Here is a 22,507-nt window from a genome sequence, read left to right on the forward strand (position 1 = left end):
CTTTGGCCCTATCAGTTTACTGTGAAACAGCAACATTTCTAAGTAGCTTCACAAAGAAAGAATGGACTCACCCTCTGAAAATGCAGCATATGAAGAGAGGAAAAGCAGGGTATATCCTGTCTACAAATATATAATTAGGCTCAAAAGCACTTTTAAGTTTCCAGTCTAAAGGCTACGCCCACCTCATCATGGCCTAACTCTGTCACAGGACAAGTCCCAGATTACACAAACTATTTATCCTGCCACCTGCATTGTTTCCATGGAAAAGCAGTTCAGACACAAGCCACATGAGAGCCATGGCACACTCTGAAGATGCTTACCTGGACAACCAGAGGCACAGATCTATGAGAAACATAACTCAGGAAGTGAATATGGACATAATCTACCTTGATGAAACATACAAATTAAAATATGATTCAGAAAAGTCTTTATTTCAAGTGCAGCTTTCCTTCAAATGAATCAACTTATTTCCACAGAAACCTGAGGAATGTATTAAGTATGCAGTATACAAACAATATGTTAAAAAAAATCAGAACTAACATTTTAAATATTATCTTCTAAACAGAAGTGGCCTAATTTGCAGCTTGCAAAGCACTCAAGGAATTTTTGATCCCCTCCAAAGTGGTGTGCTGTTATTTAGGAACAGCATTTAAATTCCAGATTCATCCAGGCTAGAAGATTTGATTTCCATGCTTCTCTTTTCCATGTCTACCTGTACAACAACTGTGGGTTCATATTCTTGAAGACTGTATACATCTGTGTAGGTGCAGTTCATGTTCCTCAACTGCATCTTGAGAGTTGTATAAGAAGACTTTATTTTCATGCTTGCTTTAGAAACAAACTAAACATTTCCAAAACCTCAACTCTGAGTATTACTGGCCTTTCTGCAATAAAGATCTTACAAGGGCTCTTTGTACAATGTGATCTGCTACATTTACGTTTTGAATCACAGGCAGGTGCATGCATGGCACCGTGCAGTTAGCCGTTTATGACACTATTTGAAATGTTAAATGTTACTGTTCACATGCTTAAAAATACTGCAGTGAAAATCCATAATGTATACAATACACTCCATTTCTGTCCAAATAAGAAAACATAGCTTTAAAACCAAAGTAGTTATAAAAGCTTATTAGGAATAAATGTTTACAGGCACTTCTAGGGTATTATTTGGGACTCACCTACAAATTGCAGGAACAGCAAAGAGTATAGACAGAATCTGGAAGAGGAAGCAGCAACCACTCAAAACTGTTATTATACACAGAAGCATTTCTACACTTCAGGAGTGCTAGGGAAGACATAATATGCCATCAGAAGCCCAGCTTCAGAGCAATGAAGTTTTTTCCTAATGTGAGCTATCCTCTTCCTATTTATACTCTGTAACAATAATATTTCTGTCACTTCTGCCTTTTTGGAAGCCTGATCAGGCAAAAATTTCCAGCATGCTGTCTTTACTGATGTGAATGGCAAATAGTTACTGAATTCGCTACATCACTCTGGTTTTAATTGAAACAATTTAGGAATCTCACAAAGCTCAACAGAGGAAAATACAAAGTCCTGCACCTGGTAAGGAACAGCCCTGTGCACCTGTACAGCCTGGGGGACAGACAACTGGAAAGCTGAGGGTCCTACCAGACAACAAATTGACTGTGAGGCAGCAGTGAGTCCTTCTATTCAGCACCCAGGGTATCATTAGTCTTCCCTGCCACAGAGGCACAAATAAAAACTTACAAAGTCAAATGAAATACATAAATAAAGAACAGACCAGGATCCTCCTCTATTTGGATACCATAATGAATTATGGAGTGAAGGACTTTTTAGAGGAGGGTTGGTAGAATCCAGCATAACCTAACAACATTAAGCTTTCCTGTTGAGAATCCCCTTTAGCAAGGAACTAAACTGAGAATTTCACAGTCTACTCAGGCCAAGTAATTTGACTACTTAATGATTCTTCTGGAATCACTTTGACAATATCTGTAATAAGTGGTGTCCTTATAGATAAGGGATACTAAGATGCAGAAGTGTTTTTTATATTTAGTTAGGACTGTAAAGAATTTTTCAAAGACCTTCTAGTAGTTAGATGCCTTAAGTCACTGTTTTGAGTTCTCTTTGCTGCACTTTCTCTACTCAGAAGTGTACTGCAGCACATTTAATGCTTAAACACATGCAACATAACTACCTAACAGATAGAGGTTTTGTACCTTCAACTCAGTTCCAAGCGTTTATGAGGTTATCCAGATTCTGTGCAGGCTTCTGTGAGCACAACAATGCTGTGCTCTGCTTCACTTACACTGCTGCCTTGTTGAATACTGAATCAAATCCAAGTATCTGAGTGCTGATGTTGGGGAGTGTCATTTACCCTGGCACATCATCCTCTACAAACACATCTCTTTCAGAAAATGCATTATTCAAAAACAACAGGAGCCATCATCTGTAAAAGTGAGAACAGAGACCAATGACCAGTTTTCTCAGCAGCTGGTCTATGCCTGTGGATGACCACTTCTGAAAAAAGACCAACTGCAGTTACACTCTTTGGCTTCTAGAAAAATAACCACCACCAAACTCTTAAATGGTGAGTGTTCTACAATTGAACTAACCAGACAGCACGTATTGTACTAGGCTGCGGAGAGATGGGGTAGGGGCAATACTGACAGACATGGAGGACACACCAGTCCTCTTTTTTGTCTTTTTAACATGTTTGGTTAATACCTCTTCCCTTATCTAGCCTCTTACATCACTTGAGTAGCTGTAAGAGATCCTGGTGGTTTAGATTATTTTGCCAACTTCACTTTCACTGTTACTCCTCTCCATTCCTAGGCAGATCTGTCCTTTGTGACAATATATTCTCAAAGTACATATCTCTAAGCTTTGAATTAAAAATTCTACTGCTGGCTATACATTTCTATGATGTAGTGACTCAAGTAGTGGTGTACAAAGCAGAAGATTTTATAGGACAGAACTCTTGTCCTTTAGAAAAAGGGTTGGAGTAATGACAAAGAAAACTATTTCCTTCTCAAAAACTGTGGTTTTCCAGTCCTTTGGGACTGGCAAGGGAGATCACACTTACTTTTCCTGGAGAACAAAATTACCTGTAGAAACATGTAAAAATATCTTCAGCTGCTAGACTCAACCAATTTTCTGGGCTTCAGACACTGCACTGCTTGCTTCAGGACAATCAGTAGGTTTTGCTTCTGCAATTACCTTCATCTACCCTGTAAGCAAATGGCCTAAATTCAGGTAATGGTAGACAGTAAAAAACTGGTTTTACTTATCTTTAAGATTAGGAATCTAGGTCTCACTGGCTGTACGCTGTCTACCCAAAACCACCTGGCCCTGGTCATCTTTGCACATCACTGCAGTGAATCCCTAAGCAGGTACCACAGCAAAACTGAATTAAAAGCTAAAGCAAATGTCATGTGCAAGGGAAAGAAAACACTTTTTCATCAAGTCTCAGATTTTCCCTCTGTATTACCTGACTTCAGCAAGCTCTTGCAAGACTATACTGTATCCTACCTATCCTCTTCTACTTAAAACCCTGTTCCTGTGTATATCCACGAGTGGTAGGAACCATAGAATCATTTAGGTTGGAGAAGACCTTCAAGATCATCAAGTCTAACGATAAACCTAGCAGTAAGTCCACCACTAAACTATGTCCCTAAGTGCCACATCTACACATCTTTTAAATACCTCCAGGGATGAAGCTCAACCACTTCCCTCGACAGCCTGCTCCAATGTTTGATAACATTTTCAGGGAATAAGTATTTTCTAATATCTAAACCTTCCCTGGCACAACTTGAGGCCATTTCCTTTTGTCCTATGGCTTGTTACTTGGGAGAAGAGACTGTCGCCCCTCCGCTCCCAACCTCGTTTCAGATAGTTGAAGAGAAGGACAAGGTCTCCCCTCAGCCTCCTTTCCTCCAAACAACCCCAGTTCCCTTGGGCCACTCCTTCTAAGACTTGTGCTTCAGCCCCTTCACCAGCTGTGTTGCGCTTCTCTGGACACACTCCAGCCCCTCTATGTCCTTGTCCTGAGAGGCCCAAAATGGAACCCAGTGTCTGAGGTGTGGCCTCACCAGTGCCGAGTGCAGGAGGACATTCCCTATAGACTATAGACTGTGTGCTGTTAAGTATACAAGAGTGGGGCACCCACTCCCGAATCTCCTCAGCCCTGAGTGGCGTAAGGAGTGCTACTTTTATATACTGCACTGTAGAAGCCCATCACAGCTTGTGTGGATGCTAAATAATAGCAATATCAACACCCACTCGGTTTTATAATTTGGTATTTGTATGAGCAGCAGTAGAGCCACAGCATATCAGTCCAGAAAGCTCACTGCATTTGGATGGAAAAGGAGATACCTCAAGCAGGCGTATTTTCTAGTGGTGCTCCCTTGGTGAAGGATGAGGAGGGAAGCCTGTAAGTTACCTGCAAAAAAAAAAGCAAGGAAGCTCATAAAAGTCTTTCTTGTGTGAGGAGACAATGGAGAAACTGTGATCGCTCACTGGAAAACAGAAACGTCATCACAGAACAAACCTCATTTACAGAAGCCAAATCGTTTAAGTCCCTCGCTCGGGTCCAGCTCCTCTCAGCAGCGGGAGCAGCGGGACCCGACCCTGGCGCTCCAGGAAAGCTGCAGAGGGCTCGTGTTAGCGCCTCGTGCGCCAGCCCGCGCGACCCCGGGCGCCCGCGGGGCTCCGCTTCGGGGGGGGGGGGCAGCGGCTGCCGCCTCTGCCGCGGCGGCGGGGCCGGGCCGGGCCGCCCGCGGTCCTGGGCGGGAGAACCGCCGCGGCGGGAAGGAGTCACGTGGCGGCGCCGGGCCCCGGGAGCCCCCGCTCTGGCCTGGGCGGGGCCAGCAGGCACCGACCTGCTGCACCGAAGCGCTCTGCACCCGGCAGGACGCAGGCGGGCTGGGGCGGGTGTGTCCAGGCACGCAGGGAAAGCCCGCAGCGGTCCGGCGCGAGCACCAGCATCCTCACGCTGAGGCGCGGGACGTGACTTCAGGTACTGAGGCGGAGCCGTCGTGCGTGATGCGGCGGAGTGCTTGACTGGCACGCGGAGGCGAACGCCTTGGGGAGCGCCGGGGGGTCCTGAGCCGGGTGAGCCGGGTGAGCCGACTCCGGAGGGACGGGCAGGCCGAGAGCGCATCTCTGCGTGGGGCTGCCTGGGACGACGGACGCGCTCGAGCGCGGAAGAGGCTTTGGGCGAGAGCGGCGCGGGTGTCGCGGCTCCATCCCTTGCTCAGAGGTTGCGCAGAGCGCCGGTGGGCACGGCGCGAGCTGTCCGCACGGCCCTGGGCGCCAGGCCCTCACGGGGGACGGCGGAGCGTCCCCCCGCCGGCTGCATTTCTTCCCGCCCATGGGGCTAGGCGGGCGCATTTCTTCTGCGGAAAACCCGCGCTGCGGTACGGATTGTCCGGCGTCCCCTCCGCCGTCGGCCTGACAGCGCTGTCCGGGCGCTGAGCCGTGCCGGCGACCGAGCCCCCCTCCGGCTGCTGCGAGAGAGCGCTGCCCCCAGCTTCCCCTTTGGGCCGAGTGCCGCCTCAGCGCACGTACAGTGCCACGCCGGTGGTTCGTGTGGCATCCGCCAGCTTGGGCTTTTTCCCGCCATCGCTGGCTTCAAACCGGTACCAGGCGACGAGGGTCTTCGCGTCCAGCCCCGCGTGAGCGATCCCTTCACTGCTGCTCACCTTTCATTTCGGTGTCGAGCACCGGGGTTAGGTTCCGGAGTTCCCTTTGTCACAGAGGTGACGGTTCAGATCCGCCAAAGCGAGCAAGGCGCAGTCTGAGGGACCGTCCCCTCATGAGGACATCGCCGCAGCCCCGCCCGTGAGCTCCGTTACTCGGTCCTGCGAGCGCGCTGAGAAAGGTGAGGCTGTCGTGCGGAATCTGGCGGCCGCCTCCCGGGGCTCCGTGAGCATCGGCGACAGCGGCAGCCCGAGCGCTCGGCGGGGCTGTCTCGGCCCCGTGCCCGCCCGGGGCGCCGCGCGGCCGCCGGCATTGTTCCCCGACCCCGCGCCTCTCCCGCGCGGGCCGCTGCAGCCCCTCTGCCTCTCTCGGGGAAGAGCCCTTTTTCGCTACTGCTCGTAATCCAGATGAAAAGGTGTTCGGTTTCCCATCATCGAAACGGTTCGGTAGAGGAAAGGAAAGCGCACAAAGCTGAGGCTGAATTGTAGCAACAGAGGTTCCTCAGCAGAACAAACTGTTGGTGTCGGTTGTGGAAATGCTCTCTTAGTCAGTGGGTTTGCTTGCTTTTTGGGTAAAGCAGCTGGAAAACGGTTCAGTTTAGGATGTTACAGAGTGAAGTCGTGTATGGTTTTGCAATGTTTATTTCAGAGGGAGCGGTAGTTTGTTAAGGCGTGGTAGTCAGCAGTTAAAAAATGTAAAACAATCTATTAGTACAGTACACCTGTTGTGATTCAGCTGGAAGAATAACTGAAGGAAAATTATAAAAATATTAAGGTAACGTTTTAAATTGTGACTGAAGTGGGAATTCACATATCTCGATGTGCATGACATCATGTTATGCAGCTGCACTGTCCAAAGTGACTGTGTAAAATGACACCTCTTAGCCAGATGGTCTTTTCCCACTGTTGAGCTACTTGTGCTAACCTAGCTTGAGATACTTTATGTGTCAGGGTAGTTCCATAGTATTCCACAAAAATAAGCATGTATGTCCATCTACTGACAGGACTGGACCCTTAATTAACACGTATATAGCTCTGTCACTTTTTTGTTTTATGCTAGACAAAACAAGGACTCTTCTCTACCTTAAACAATTGGCAAGAATTTATATTTTTCTGAATTTCCAACGTATTGCAAAGCCACCGTAGCTGCAGGGCTGAAGTTAATATTCATGATATATGAAGAATTAATTGGAAGTATTCAACTTAAGTTGAGATTCTGCAACTTCTATTTTTGGAAGCATAAGGAAAGCACTCAGATAACCCAAGTGTAACGGAAGGCATGTTTGCTGCTTTTTCTGTGCACACAAAACGGAAATGGCATGTGCTGTCTGGTCTTAAGGTGTGTCACCGTTTGACTCAGGTTTTACAACAATGTGCCACTGTGATGCTGACATTAATGCACTTACAGTAATGGATCTGGTGTAAAAAAACTCATAGGCTTTAGAAAAATAAGTCCACTTCTCCAGAAACTGGGCTTCTGATACAGAGACAATTACTACAGAGGCTGACAATGCTGTTGTTACAGAACTAGTATATTTGCTTCAAAGGTGGAACCTAAGAAGACTGAACTCACAGTTGCTGTTGTATTTGTAATTAAGGAAAGTATTTATGCAACTATTTATCTCAAGATTAAAGGAGTTGCTTCTTCTTAAGAAAAAAAACGCATAAATACTTACTTAAATGTGAAGTTAGTTTGCAGATCTGTGGCTTATTCTTTTGCTTATGGCCCAGTGTAGGTTAGGGATACTTGTTGGTAACATAGTCATTAAATTAAAAAATCAAACAAGCAGCAAACAAGAATAAAACAAAATTATAATCTCAATTTTCCCAGATAAATATAAAGAACAGGGTTCTAACATTTTTGTTATATAAATTAAAAAAAAAAAAAGAATGTAACTTCTCCTCTAGAGCACTTTACCCAGATAAATCTACACTGGTTAGTATTATTTGCTATACATAAAATCGCAATATGAATTTACTGTGTCATTGCAATCTGCTAGTAACTTGGGATGTATGTTACTGTGCTGTAGCAGTGAACTCTAAAATGGTTTCAGGCTAAGTGGGGGACTGGAGATTGATTAATAGTAAATGTTGGTATGGAACCTCACCTACAGCTACAGACAGCACAAAATTACTGTATGGTTTATCCTGGGAGTTTTGAGAGAGATGAGAGAATGGTGAGAGATGCAGTGAAACTGGAAAACTGTATCTGATAAAATAGAAGAGGCCAAAATGGGAGAGTGAAAGTCACTGCGGGGCCTTGCAGGGAGGACAGAAGGTCAGAGCAGGCATCAGTAAATACGGTAATAATTTTGTAGAGAATAAGAGTTTGCAGCAGCTTTTGGAAATTAATGTATAATCCAGTTGGCTGATATTTAAGCAGGTAAGCCACAAGAAGTGCACTACTGTGTCATGCCAGTGGCCCATCAAAATGGCTTGTATGAAGTACTGAAGAATAAGTTGTAATAAATAAAATTTGATTTAAAGATGAGTGGATTAGTGTTTTCGAGCATCAGGAAAGAATTAAAGTCATGCTGAGTAGACAGATGTCAGTGATGTGAATGACAAGGGTAGTTGTTTTATATGTGGAGGGCTATCATCAGGGTCTGGAGGATAATAAATTGTTTTTACAGGGGTCATTTCATGCAAAAGTTCAGTAGAATTGGTTGGTCTTGGGATTCTTCACATAAAACCAAGGGTAACATACACCTTTTGTTTAGTTTGCTTAGATTTTAATACCTGGGGGCAAATTCAGGAGGTTTATGACTCCTATTAACACAGTATTGAGCCATCTATGCTTTTTACTGTATCTATACTCCCAACACCGTATGAAGAGAGTCATTATTCTCTTTATTCATTTATTTTTGATACCCAGTATTTACTTCTATCCTGGGAATCCAAGGTTGGGTAGATTTCTGCCATAGTTAAATTAGTTCAGGGGGAGTTTTTAATTTATACAGGTCAACACATACTTTAAAATGTCCTTCCTACCCATAATGCTGACCATGAAGTCCTGCTATGTGGCCAGTAAGGAAACGGGCTAAACACTGATGTTAGATTCTTGCCACTTCCAGCTGGTCCTTTTCATAATACATAGTGCTGGTTTTCATATACACTGCACCATCACACCAAACGCATCACCCACAATACTACCTATAATCACCTAATATTTCCTCCTAACTGGTCTTGTGTTAGTTTCCATGGCAACAGAAAGATAATCTCAGGAGCATGAAACCCCACAGATTTAACATTTTCTGTCTTTGTTTTACACATCATGAAAGCAAAGACCCATTTATGATAGGAGGAATCTAGAATAAATGCTGACAATCCTATCGTGTGTGTTGTGGAGATACTGAAACTAAGCAGCAGTCAATTAAATGTAATCCTTTGCCTTTAAACAGGGTTGAGCCAGCGAAAGCAGAATGCAAAGCAAACTCTTGTAATAGTTGTGCCGAAGCCTCGTGTCTTAGCAGGCTTTAGCAGTATCCCAGTACTGAAGTGAAATTATAAGTACAATTTTGCTTGTGCAAATCAGCCACGAGCTCACCTCTTCTAACGCTGACCGTAATTTGCACGTTTCACACGGGAGGGAACCTCCCCACTGCTTCCTCGTGGGTTCTCAGAAGGAGGTGAACGCAGTCCAGCCGCCTGAGGCAGCTGCAACAGGGCGGAGCGGGATGTGTGTCTTCAGCCGCGCTTAGAGACAGGGTCCGTTTAGTTACGACGAATGGTCTTTTAATTTTGATGTGTTAACATGAACTACTGATTGCCTAAACCAGATAACAAGACAGATGTATGCATGTGCATACGTAGACCAGTCTTAAAAGGATGGCCTTTGAAGGTCTGGTATGTTGGTTTGTAGTGATTTTTAGCCAAACGTGGTAATAGACATGACGTAAAGAAGAGTAAGTGGATGTCACTGTTTGCCCATAGACTTATGAAATGCCGGGATTAGGCCGGGTTCCGCCGCATCTGCAAGTCTAGCTGGGCCCGTAGGCCAGGTGGAACAAAATGCATCTCTGACAGGTTGACTTGCTCTGCTGGGCAAGGAGGAGCGCGGGCGCGGGCAGGGCGCAGGCTGTTTTCCCCCTCTGGAGCGAACCGCGCGCCGCGGTTGCGAGCGCTGCGCCCGGCGGAGGAGCCGCGCGGGGCGGGCGGGGGCTGCAGCTGCGGGCCCGCCCCGCCGCCCCGCCCGCCCCGCCGCCCGGTCACGTCCTCCACGTCTCAGTGCGGCGGGCGCGGCGCGCGCGCTATGCCCGGGTGGCTCGCGCCGCCGCACGTCTCGGTGTCGGGGTGACGCGGGGCCGCCCCGGGCTGCGGCGGGCCCGGGCTGCGGCGGTCTGGCGCGGGGCCCCGAGCAGCCTTCGCCCGCAGCCCCGCAGCTCAACGGCAGACGGCGGGGACGGGGTGCGCCGGGCCTTCCTCCGCGCCGCGTTTGCACCAGGCTTGGGGCGCCGGCCGCTGAGTTAACTTTCTGGCCCGCCGTGAGAAACCCGGTGAAGTTTGGGAAGATCTCTAGAAGGAACAAGCGTGCTGCCGAGTGGCTTTGAACAGTCGTCTCTAAAGCCACCCGCCCCTTGAGATGGCTTGGATGTAGTTACTGTCAGGGTCCAGCACTCGTAGGTCTGCAGGGATTGCCCTTGGAACATCTGTGCTGTAGACACAGTAAAGGAGACTGTCTCTGCTTGTGTGCAGGAAGAAGAAGCACAGGGGTGGATGCCACGAGTGATTCCTCCCTCGGGCTGAATATTCCTATCTAGCACTGTGTATGCAGTCTGGAAAAACTGCTAATCACCATTTTCAACAAAACACGCTCATGTATTATCTCTGACTTTCTGTTGCCACTAGATGGTTAATACAAAATAATAAAAAATACACAGCCTTTCTCCCAGCATTTTAAATATTCACTCAAAATGTTCTGTCTGACAGTTGGGAAGTAATGGCAATGACATTTCCTCCTGCCCTTTGAACTCCTTCAGTTTTACCTCGCATTCCTATTTAGACAATGGAGCTGAGATACTTGAATCAACAGTTTCCCTGTTACTGTAAATATTAGAGCTACCAATGTCAGGATTATACTCTGTGCACATACTCCATGCTGTCTGGTTATTGCTTTAAAAATAACAATTTTTAATTAATTTATTTATTTTAAAGAATGCTTTATACTGTGTATCATACGGAAGGTACTGGGAAGAACAGTTTTGAAGGCTGGACAGATCTGGTGTCAGGAGGGTTGGCAGAGATACATCCTGAAGGCTTTAATTTAGCAACCCAAAGCCTGGTGCAGAAATTGCCCAGTTGAACAACATACACATTTTTACATGCTCTTACAGCAATCAGCAAATCAGCCATCTCTGTAGTAGCAGGCACCTAGATGTCCAGTTTTATCCAGGTGTTCTGTTTCACTTGTTTAAGCATTTTAGGTTCTAGTTTTATAGACTTAAGACAAATTGCTGTTTATATTTGGTTTCCAGAAAACAAGAGGTGAGGCCAGTAGTATGACACTTACTGTCCTTGTACAGCCTTGGGTCGTAGAACAGCTAGCCATAGCCACCTTTATTTCTACATGACACACATAAAGTTGTTTCTTCCATGAAGTGGGAGTGCTGGTCTAAATGTCATAGGAGGTACATTCATACAGGCCTACTAACAACCATACATCTGGGGCTTAGTTGTGTAGACAGGTCTGCATCAACTGGATTGTTGTGCCATCCATAGTCTGGTTTTGAAATGGAGCTGTAAGAACTGCATAATGCCCAGTTCACAACAGTCACTGTGCAGACCTATACTTCTGGAAGCAGAAGCATTCTTCTTTAGTGATTAACATAATCTCTGATGTGCAACTGTACTTGCACTGTCATCCAGATGCTATCATAGAGAAACACTGACCTAATAAGAGTAATCAATTGCATTTTAAAGAAATGGTCAATTTTTGTACATGGAATATTTAATGTATAACTTACTTGAAGCTCATTTCAGCATTTTTAAGACTTCTGTAATACACAGACCCTAAGATAACCTAATTGCTGTGATGCAGTACCTGACACTTTATCTGCCTTTTCAGTCTTTCCTCCCACCTCTCCCTCTTTTAAAACTTCGCAGCATTTCTGCCTAGTACACAACAATTTCACGTGCAAAGACTTTTTTAGATGCAACGGTGCTTGTGGCTGCATATGGAAGATGTGAAGATTAATCAAATAAAATATTAAAACAAATTACTGATAATGTAATAACAACAACAATGGAAAGTATTTGCTTCAGGCAGATCATGATACTGAGCATTGCTGCAGTTACTGCCTTCCATCGTCCACAAAAACTGCCTGTGCAGATTTTCATTGCAGTTCAGCTTAGGTACTTACTTGATGCGTGAAAACTGATAGCTCATCGGAAGTTCAAAGGGGTCCGTCTTTTTTCAATATATTGATGCGTCAGGTCTGTATTGCTGTTTTCAGCAGGGAACAGAAAGCCTGGGTGATAAGTCCAGGAGCTTCATATAACAAGGTCTTGTAACAAAAATTCCACAAGCTTTAATGCAGTAGTTCTTACGTATTTGTGAAAGTCAAATACACCCCCATAACTGCTTTAATGGCTTCAGGTTTTCCATGAAACAGTGATTTCATTGAAATCCAGTTTTGACTTTGAGAGAGCTGTGAGGCGACATTTATTTAAAACTCAACTATGTGCATCTCATTTTTATGTATCTTTTGTAAGTTTTATAAGGACTAAACCCAAACAAGGAATAGTTAAAATTGCACTGCATCTTCAATATTTGTATTTAAAATAGTCCCCATATCTTATTTGTAACTTTAATTGTAGTGCAATTTCTGCCTTTCTTGGTTTGATAATTGTCCCAATGTGTATAGACTAACTGCTTTTTGTTTCTTAGGAAACACTTTGGAGCTTCAGCATGGGAGCTGTAGTAGCTGATGATGGTCCATCTGGTGTTAAAGCCCCTGATGGAGGCTGGGGCTGGGCTGTCCTTTTTGGCTGCTTTATCATCACAGGATTCTCCTATGCCTTTCCTAAAGCAGTTAGTGTCTTCTTTAAAGAACTTATCCGGGAATTTGGCATTGGATATAGTGACACTGCATGGATTTCCTCCATTCTGTTGGCTATGCTTTATGGAACAGGTAGGAAGTTCTCGGGTTTTGAAACAGCGTTATGTCATACAGTGATGTTTGTAAATCATACAGCCATTTGCAGCATGAATCATGATTGTGTATCATTAGTTATGTGCAAGTAAGGCATTCCAAAGAAGAACTGCTATTAATTGCATAAATCCAAAGGTTATTTTAAGCACACCCAGTTTGCATATAAAATTAAATCTCTGTAACTCAGTAGCTGCTAAAGACAATGAAAAAGAAAAATTGCAGAGCACTCTGAAGACCAAAAAGACTAAGTATGTGAGTATAGTGGAAAGAACATTCTTCCATTTTAGCCTGAGAGTATGAACAAAGCATGGAAAGAATCACTGAATCATTTAGGTTGTAAAATACCTTCAAAATCATCAACTCAAACTGTAAACCTAGGACTGTCAAATGCGTAAAAGAAGAAATGCAAACTGACATAAAAGAAATTGCAAGAATTTGTTTATCTTAGCAACTGTAACTTGCTCTTCTTACCTAGGTCCACTCTGTAGTGTGTGTGTCAATCGGTTTGGCTGTCGTCCTGTCATGCTGGTGGGTGGCCTTTTTGCTTCAATGGGGATGGTCATAGCCTCATTCTGCACGAGCATCATTCAGGTCTATCTAACTGCAGGTGTGATTACTGGTAAGTAGGTTGAATAAGAGCTAGCTAATGTCTTAGCTTTAGGTTGAAGTTTTACATGTGACAGATATCTAATTCATTGGGATCATCCAAATGGGCTTATGAAGATGGAAGAAAAATATGGAATTAAAGTGTCATTTGTTTTTTTTAATGAATGTTAATTTTTCTGGTATTATTAATAACCACTGCTGTTATCAGTGAAGTGTAACCACAGAGTACAGTAATATTATGGAGGTGAAATGCTTTTAAAAATGTTCCGATTTAAAAAAAATGACACTATTTTCTCTTAAGTCACAAATCAGAAAAATTGTAATTAGATTTAATTGTGATATTGTGGGCCAGTGTTAATTTTTATGTACCCTCTGTAACAGGTTTGGGTCTGGCACTGAACTTTCAGCCTTCACTCATCATGTTAAACCGTTACTTTGACAAACGGCGGCCCTTGGCCAACGGGCTGTCTGCTGCTGGGAGTCCAGTGTTTCTTTGTGCACTCTCACCGTTGGGGCAGATACTACAACACGAGTATGGCTGGAGAGGAGGATTCCTTATACTGGGTGGGATGCTGCTCAACTGTTGTGTATGTGGAGCATTAATGAGACCTTTGGAGCCACCCAAAAAGTCTGAAGCTACCAAAGAACCAGCTGAGAAGAAAGTGAAGAAAAAACTTCTGGATTTCAGTGTGTTTAAGGATGGTGGTTTTGTAATCTACACGCTAGCAGCATCAATCATGGTGCTTGGCCTCTTTGTTCCCCCAGTTTTTGTTGTGAGTTATGCCAAGGATCTAGAGTATCAAGACACCAAAGCAGCTTTTCTTCTGACTATTCTGGGCTTCATTGATATCTTTGCTCGGCCTATTTGTGGGATGGTAGCTGGTCTTAAATGGGTTAGACCACGCTGTGTCTACCTCTTCAGTTTTGCTATGATTTTCAATGGCTTTACAGATCTCATGGGTTCTATGTCTGTTGATTATGGTGGCCTGGTGGTCTTTTGTATTTTCTTTGGTATTTCATATGGAATGGTGGGTGCTCTTCAGTTTGAAGTTCTCATGGCTATTGTTGGTACTCAGAAGTTTTCCAGTGCTATCGGTTTAGTGCTCCTGGCAGAAGCTATGGCTGTTCTAATTGGTCCACCATCAGCAGGTAAGTATTCCATTTAGTTCAGAATTCAGAATCATTTGTATTGCATCCATTTACAAGGGAGAAAAAGATGAGTTACTGAAGAAGTGCCTGTTGTGCTAGTGTTGCTTCTGTGACTTTCTGCAGTTACAATCTGCAATAGTCCAAGACAGGGTGGGATGCGTCTTTTCCTTCTTGGATCTATTTCAGAATTGGTTGAATTGCCATCTGGAGGCCCTGCACTTTCTCCACTGAAAGCCTATGCTGGACCTCTTAGTAGTAGATGGCTAGTATTGTATGAGATGAGCTTTACACACACAGTGAGTAACTTTTATGAAGTTGAGACCTCTTTGGAGTTGGGATTCAGAATATGAAACCTGTAAATTTTCCTTGGAAAGTACTAGGATAGATTCTCTGTACCCATGGTAGATTTGGAGGAGGAAAGAAAACATCAGAAGAAGGAGGGAGGAAGAAATCTTGCAAGGAGGACTATAAAACTGGACTGTTTTAAGGAAGGTAGACTGCTGTCATGGTCTTGCATCCCAAGAAAAAAAGAGGATGTTACAAAATACTTAAATTCATGAATTTGAATTAAAAATTGCAAGCTAGTAACTCATCAACGTAGATTTTACAGACTCTCAACTGAAAAAAAAGACCATAACCCAAACCTGTCAGTTCACTGCCATAAAATGTTTACTGTTTATAGGAGGCAATTAGAACATCAGTTATCTTTATTGTGAGAAAACCCCTCATGGGAAAAAAAAAAAAAAAGTACTATGCTTCCTCTGATCTTTAGGTCTGGAGAGGCACTTCCTTCACATCCTCCCTTCTGTTCTTTCAATTTCACCAAGTCCTAAAGCATCAGAATCAGTCAGTTACTCCAGACCTACTATTAGGTAAGATTTGCATTTTAATCAGTGCACTGCCCATGTAGGAAAGGATATGAGATTGGGAGTGAGAAGAAGCTCATGATACAGATCCCTGCCATTCACATTTTGATCTGAAATACATCTAATCTGGCTTAGATAGTCACATTATTTCTAGACAGGAGTAATTTAAATGTTTAAAAACCAAACAAAAAATACTTAATTGCAAGATAATTACTTTTGTTAATTACCTGGAACCTTGTTTTTTTCAGGAAAACTCTTGGATGCAACAAGGAGCTATATGTTTGTTTTTATTACTGCTGGAGTTGAAGTAACCACTTCAGCACTGGTATTGGCCTTGGGAAATTTTTTCTGCATTAAGAAAAAATCAGAAGAACCACATATGAAGGAAGAAGCAGCAGAGAGAGAGGAATTAAACAAATCTGAAGATAAAACTCCTGAAGATGCCAAGGTGGACTCTATTGAAGTGGAGCAGTTTCTGAAAGATGAGCCTGAAAAGAATGGTGAAGTTGTAACTAATCCAGAAACGTGCGTGTGAGCATGACAGAAAACAGACAAAATGTTTAGAAAAGGAAGATTTTCAACACTATTTATTTTAGAAATAGAACTAGTTTAGGGCTGGGCCATCTGCTTTATTGCCTGGAGGCAGGTCAGCTCATTGGGTGTCTCTGGAAGCTGACCAGCTAGGCAACCTTTATTGGAAAATTAGCTTTATCAGTGAAAGGTGGAGTATCGTGGTTATACTTTTTAATGTTAACTAAAAAGCTTTTATAATAAACACAAGTAGAGTCTTGCTATGCATCACCAGAAAATACTCACTTGGAAGAGACATAGGAAGAATATATTTTAAGAAAAGTAGTATTATATGTATGTTTTCATACAGTTTTGGTGAAATCGCTGTGTTGTTTGGCTAAGTATAATTTCCCTTCCTGTGTTCCTTGTGAAGGGGAGAGAGTTTGAGATGGAGAAAAATCTCAGGAACTTCAAAGTTCTCCATTTGGTTTTTGAATTTCTTAATTTTTTAGATTTTTAGATTGATTGGCTCAGCCCTAATTTACTTTTGATAATAACTGTTACTTTGATTTATGTAAATGTATTTCTAAGTTTTGTCTAAACCTGTAATCTTTGTAATTATCATCTGGAAATACTGTCTGTGAAAAGTCACATTACAGATAGTCCTCAGCAGATCAAAAGTGGTACTCTGAGGTAATATGAAAATAAAATAAGCAGAATCGATCCTGACAGACTGTAAGCAAACCAAGTTAGTGTGTGTTTACATACATGGTTTTCAGTAGTTTCCCTACAGCACTGAAAAATATTACAAGTAAGGTGGAGAGATGGATACTAGGTTTTGTAGAATCTTCTGCAAGACTGTCCATTTTGTATATAAAAGAAACAGTAAGTTTCCAGATGACCTATGTTAGCAGCACAGGAAAGTTTTAACATGATGGACTGATTTGTTGGTTTTGTTTTTCATTTCCCCACTTACCTATCCTTTTGCTTAATCTATGGTAATTCAAGGTGCCATTACTGGTGGTTGAGGAAACATAATAGAACTGTTGATCCTATTTATGACAGCAATACATATGGACCAATCAAGAGTGAGGTCAGCTCTACTACTCATTGTACAAAGAGAATGGAGAGTTTCTGGCCAAGTCTTTAAATCTTCTTTGACACTGGTATGGGGGAAGAAGAAACAGATCAATCAAGGTAGTGACAGCACATTTGAAGAAACATGGAAAGGGAAAAGACTGTGAGGACACTGAATAGAAAAGGAAGGTAAAGCTAAGGCATTCTATGTATTTTTTTTCCACTCAAACACATTTAAGAAATGTAATCTTTTATACAAAATTCTGCCACTACAACCCACATTTCAGGTATGTTCATAAAAAGCTCTATATAGAGCGTTTGTGACTGCAGTAGCAATCTTCAAAACAGAAATAAACCAGACTAATTTTAACAAATTCAGTTTTCCTGATGGTTGCAAAGGAATATTGGCTTCCAGGTGCCAAAATTGTTCTGCTTAGTTACTGAAAACTGAAACACCCTAATCCCTTAAAACCCTGTATCCCTTTTAAAAATAATTAGTTGTTTCATTCTCAATCATTTTAACAGAAACATAGAGTAAACTCAACAAAGTGCAAAAACCATGAACCATTTCCTAATGGAACTATTAGATATCAGCTTCCATTCTGATAGTGTCTTCAAAATGGTTTTGCATTGTTAGGACAACCTTGCACAGAAATCGAGCAGTTAGGCTGCTGATTAGGGTTTTTTTTGAGTGGTTTGAAAAAGAAATTGATGCCGTACTGAACAAGCTGTTTGTTTTTGTATCACATGTAGTGCATTACTTTAAAGCCTTTTATTAATTTAGTAGCAGGAATTGCGCTGGCATGTCCCAGCTAAAAGAACCTGGTCACCAAATTTAGCTCCAGTTTGCTAAAGACTAAATCAGTACTTGGAACACAACACTGCTAGAAGATCCCCATCTGAAAGGGCAAAAGGAAAATGGAATCCACAAACCAGTTTATTATATCCCTGGAGGCTGCTCCAGATGATGTGTGAAGAAGGTCTGATACCGTTTTCAGACTGGAGTTGTATTTCCAAAAGCAGAAACTAGAAACCTTCCCAAAGGTGAATTCAAGTCCTCAAATAGCCATTTTTTGACACTGTGGGTTTCGATCACCAGATTTCTTTGCTAGATAATGCTCTACTGTTGTCACAGAACTAAATGATTATTCCTTTGACCTCAGGTTTTGGCAAAATATTCCATACATTTTGCAAATTGTCTAGACTCTTAACATCTTGAAAATCTGATCTTATCACACTGACGCTTCAGACTGTTTCATTTTCCACATACAATACCTTTAGGCTAAGCTGGAAACAAGAAGTGTTACAATTTTATGTGATTGGGCAGAAGAGGAAGTTAAGATGAGGGAAACACATTTCAACAAGACGCCACAAATAATTTCTAAAAGTAAATCTAGTGTTCACAGAAAGTGTCATGTTTGCCCATACAAGTTCTTTTCCTTGACTCAAAGACGAGCAGGGCTCTGAGCAGGGCTGCCAGTTCTCTTGTATTATTTTCAGCACAGACCTACCAATGGGTATTTGGTATTTGTGAGAACAGGAGATGCTTACTGCCTGAGAGATGTCAAATTACAGGACGCTCTTATTAACTGTGAAATAAGGGTTAGAATTTAATTTACTAGGCAGTTTGACACAGGTTATAAAACCTTTCACTGTTTTAATTATTTACAAGACACACCAACACACAGCTGAGGAACTCCTAAAGCAGATCTCTTAGCAACATCAAAACTGGCAGGCTTGAGAGTACTTCTGAGTTCTGGAGCCAGGTGAGCTCCCTGCTTCCATTCTGTCCCATTCAGGGGTGACATCCAGATGTGTGCCTCGCCCTCCAGTCCTCTTCCCATTCAGGTGACCTTATTTCCTTGGGAAGCTACTGACTGTACTGGCTGGAAGGAAAGCTTCATGCATGCTGGATCCCTAGCCTGGACAACTGCAAGTCAGGACTCAACAGCTTGTACAGACATGGCCACAAAGGCCTTTACATGAAGCTCCTGTTTTATACACCTGCCTCCTTTTTACCCCAAGATGTAAAGAAAAAAAAAAGAATTAAGCAGCACATCCTGGGGTTCCCAGAGCTGTCTTAGAACACCAGCTGGGTACAGAGTTGTATCGGAACAGTTTGTCTTGGCTAGACTAGCCTGTCTCATTATTTTACCTCTGCTAATTGTAAATTCACAAGGAATTGTGTTTAAAGCCCTCCAGGTATTTTGGTACAGTATTTCTTCTCAACACCACTGAGATCCTCTTTAAGAGCAGTTTGTGAAATTGCTCCTTTATATATTTTCAGGAAGCTCATGGTTGGAGTTAAAAAGCATTGCTAAAGAGACACTAACTGCCTGAGGACAAGCAGAAAAATTAATGCAGCATCCACCTGGATGAACCTTCAACCTTCACCTGATTAAAATTTTGTGATTTGAAAAAAGGGAAGAAAAGGGGAAAGAGAAAGGAAGGCAGGTAATTACAAAACTGAATTGCCAAACATCCCAAAGCAACATTTTAATGTGCTCTTGCATCATACACTGCTGGAACAAATGTAATTTCTGTAGACACACAGTGCATTAATATATTTAAGAAGTCTGTGAGGGAAACAATTGAGAAACAAACGTGCAAAAAATCCGAGTATACTACTATAAAACAGTTGAAGGATACTTTTCATAGATTATTTTTCTGAAACTAATGAATGGTCTTATAGTGTACAGGCTAGCATAATTTCTTAAGCTTTTTAGGTCTTTTTACATTCTATAAATTGTGTACTGTAGGATTTATGGTTGCAATATTGTATGTTTGATCATGTAATGGATCTTAGGCCCTTAACTTCCTAATGCAAGGAGAGGGTGTGTGTATAAATGCCTCTAAAACAGATAAAATAGAGTGGTGTGTATGAGTGTGCATATATATATGTATCAGTCTATAGATATCAAACATGCAAAATGGGACAGCAGTGTGCCCTCGTGGCAAAAAGAGCCAACAGTATCCTGGGATGCATTAAGAACAATGTGGCCAGCAGGCTAATGGAAGTTCTCCTCCCCCTCTATTCTGCATTAACGAGACCACCTCTGGAGTACTGTGTCCAGTTCTGGGCTTCCCAGTTCAAAAGGGACAGGGAGGTGCTGGAAATAGTCCAGCAGACATACAAGGATAATGAAGGGACTGGAACATCTGTCATATGAGGAGAGGCTAAGAGACCCGAGGCTGCTTAGACTGGAGAAGACTGAGAGGGGACCTGGTTAATGTCTATAAATATCTGAAGGCTGGGTGTCAAGAATGGGCCAGTCTCTGTTCAGTGGTGCCTGTGACAGGACGAGGGGAAACAGCACCAAGCGACAACACAGTAAGTTCCACCTCAACATGAGGAGAAACTTCTTATCTGTGAGGGTGGTAGAGCCCTGGGACAGGCTGCCCAGAGAGGCTGTGGAGTCTCCTTCTCTGGAGACTTTCAAGACCAGTCTGGAAACATTTCTGTATGATCTGCCCTGGGTGTTCCTTCTGCAGCAGGGGGGTTGGACTCAATCTTCAGAGGTCCCTTCCAACCCCTGTGATTCTATGGTTCTATGAAAATACCCAGTAGAGACAGTTCATCTACTAGACAAAGAGCAATGCAGTTAAAACTATTTTCTCCCCCCTATACAGAGAGGTTTGCTTTCTAAAAATTTCTTAATAAAATATTTTGTCACTATTTGGAGCCTAGAAGACCTCAGTGTAACAAAAAACCTTAGCGATGCAGCTGTTTAAATCACAATCTCTATAGACTTTTTTTTCTCCAGTCCTTAAATAACAACTGTAGTAAATCTTCAGCAGTACTTGCTGCAAAAGCTGCTACTTCCCCAATGCTGAGACTTGAGATTTTATGAAGGTATGGGTGAAGGCCTAGACAGATCTTGTGCTTGTTAATATTAAATCCCATCCAAACATGTCTGTTAGACAACGTAAACTAATTATCTAAAAAGAAATTAAAACATTCTCCCAACCAAGCCATCAAACTTCAGAATGAAAGTCCAAAATACACTTGTGTATGTACCTTTGGTATGTCTTAAAGAAAAGCTGCAGTTTGGTAGGCAGTCATAAACAGGGCCTTCAGGAGAATGCAAATTCTTCCACATTACAGTGGCAAGTCCTGACTTGCGTGTGTGTGTCGGGTCTGCCACGCTTATCTTTGGCATTATGAGAGTACACCTAAATTTTTTGCAAGTGAGATGACTGTTTCTTGTTACTGCACTTTAATGTGTACATTTATACTTTGATTTTTTAATGCTTTTCTAGTAAACTGTTGCAAATGTAGTGAATAAATATTTGGTTGTCAAAAACTGTGGGTATGAGAAAATAAGCTTAGAAAAAATAACTTTTAACACCCAGATTTGTAAATTTTAGCAGCCTTCTCAATGCTTCTGGAATTGAGTTCATTTTTATGCCAGTAGGAAAAAGGCATATCTACCGCAAAAGTTGGGGCTCTTGAAAGTCTCTTGCTAGTGTCAGTCTCTTGAGATCAGCAGTCCTGTATTTGTCTGAGAAAGTATGGAAAGTTATAAGCACACAGTAAAAAGCTACTTACCTCTGGTTGAAAGCTGTTTGTTCCTTGACTAATCTCAATGCCTGCTTCATCATTTCAGCAGCATTCAAGTTGTCACCTTTCCTCACTATCCCAGATGACTGCTTTGAAGCAGCAAGAAATGAGGACAGCTCTTGATCTTCTGACTCTTCCATCTACTGCCATTTCAGCAGTTTTAAGCCTTTCACTGGAAAACTCTGAATTCAATGAAGTGGCTTATCTAAATTTTAGTATTTAAAATTCTTAAACAGCAAAAGACTCTTCCATCTTGCTGAAAGATGTGGCATAAGATCCAGTGGTTTATAATGGCAGACAAACTTTAAAAGACAGTTTCTTACCAGTGAGAGCAGGTATGTTAGGGGTCTTTTTAGAAAAAAAATGTGCATGATCTCAAAATACTCTGTATCGCCAGTTTATCCTTTCCTTAAGGATTATGGGAAGTACCAGCAGCCTTGCATTGCCTTTGTGCCTGTAGTGCTTGTAGCTCTAAACCAAGCTGAGGACTGTAATTAAACTAGATGTTTTGTCTGGTTATGAGATCAGGATTGGACATTTTCTTTTTAGTGCATAATGTAAAAAAATATGTCCTGTTTTGTTCCACATCCCACCCCATCTAAAGTATCCTGGACTGGTCAAAGCAAAGACCCAACAGAATAGGGCCTATTGCTTTAGGATTATATACACAATTTCCCCTTTTTCCACATTCCTGTTTATTCGTTACATTTCTGAGACCTAGATCTTATCCATACATTTTGAGTCAAGAATTTCCCCAAAATGAGATTAACAAAGAATCCTATCTTAACTCATTTTTTTTTCCCAAACTGCTTATTTCTGTAGAACAGGTATGTTGTCTGTCTGCAGCATGCAATGGTTTTTGTCAAAAGAACCAAAGTATACCAGTTTTAATAAGAGTAAGCAGGAAAA

General features: G+C 42.4%; 1 protein-coding gene across 2 annotated transcripts; it reads left to right on the forward strand.

The window, feature by feature from the left end:
* Nucleotides 1-4,865: 4,865 nt before the first annotated feature.
* Nucleotides 4,866-22,120, forward strand: SLC16A3 (solute carrier family 16 member 3). 2 transcript variants are annotated; one of them, XM_051634567.1, is made up of 5 exons: nucleotides 4,866-4,996; nucleotides 12,565-12,808; nucleotides 13,305-13,448; nucleotides 13,817-14,584; nucleotides 15,699-22,120. In XM_051634567.1, exons 2-5 carry the CDS (start codon nucleotides 12,586-12,588, stop codon nucleotides 15,983-15,985), a joined length of 1,422 nt encoding a protein of 473 aa, XP_051490527.1. In that variant the 5' UTR covers nucleotides 4,866-4,996; nucleotides 12,565-12,585; the 3' UTR covers nucleotides 15,986-22,120. The 2 variants fall into 2 exon arrangements, with proteins under 2 accessions (XP_051490527.1, XP_051490529.1); XM_051634569.1 differs by lacking the exon at nucleotides 4,866-4,996 and adding an exon at nucleotides 5,517-5,860.
* The last annotated feature ends 387 nt before the right edge of the window (nucleotides 22,121-22,507 follow it).

This window comes from Apus apus, chromosome 17, assembly GCF_020740795.1.
Source record: "Apus apus isolate bApuApu2 chromosome 17, bApuApu2.pri.cur, whole genome shotgun sequence".
Taxonomy (NCBI): domain Eukaryota; kingdom Metazoa; phylum Chordata; class Aves; order Apodiformes; family Apodidae; genus Apus; species Apus apus.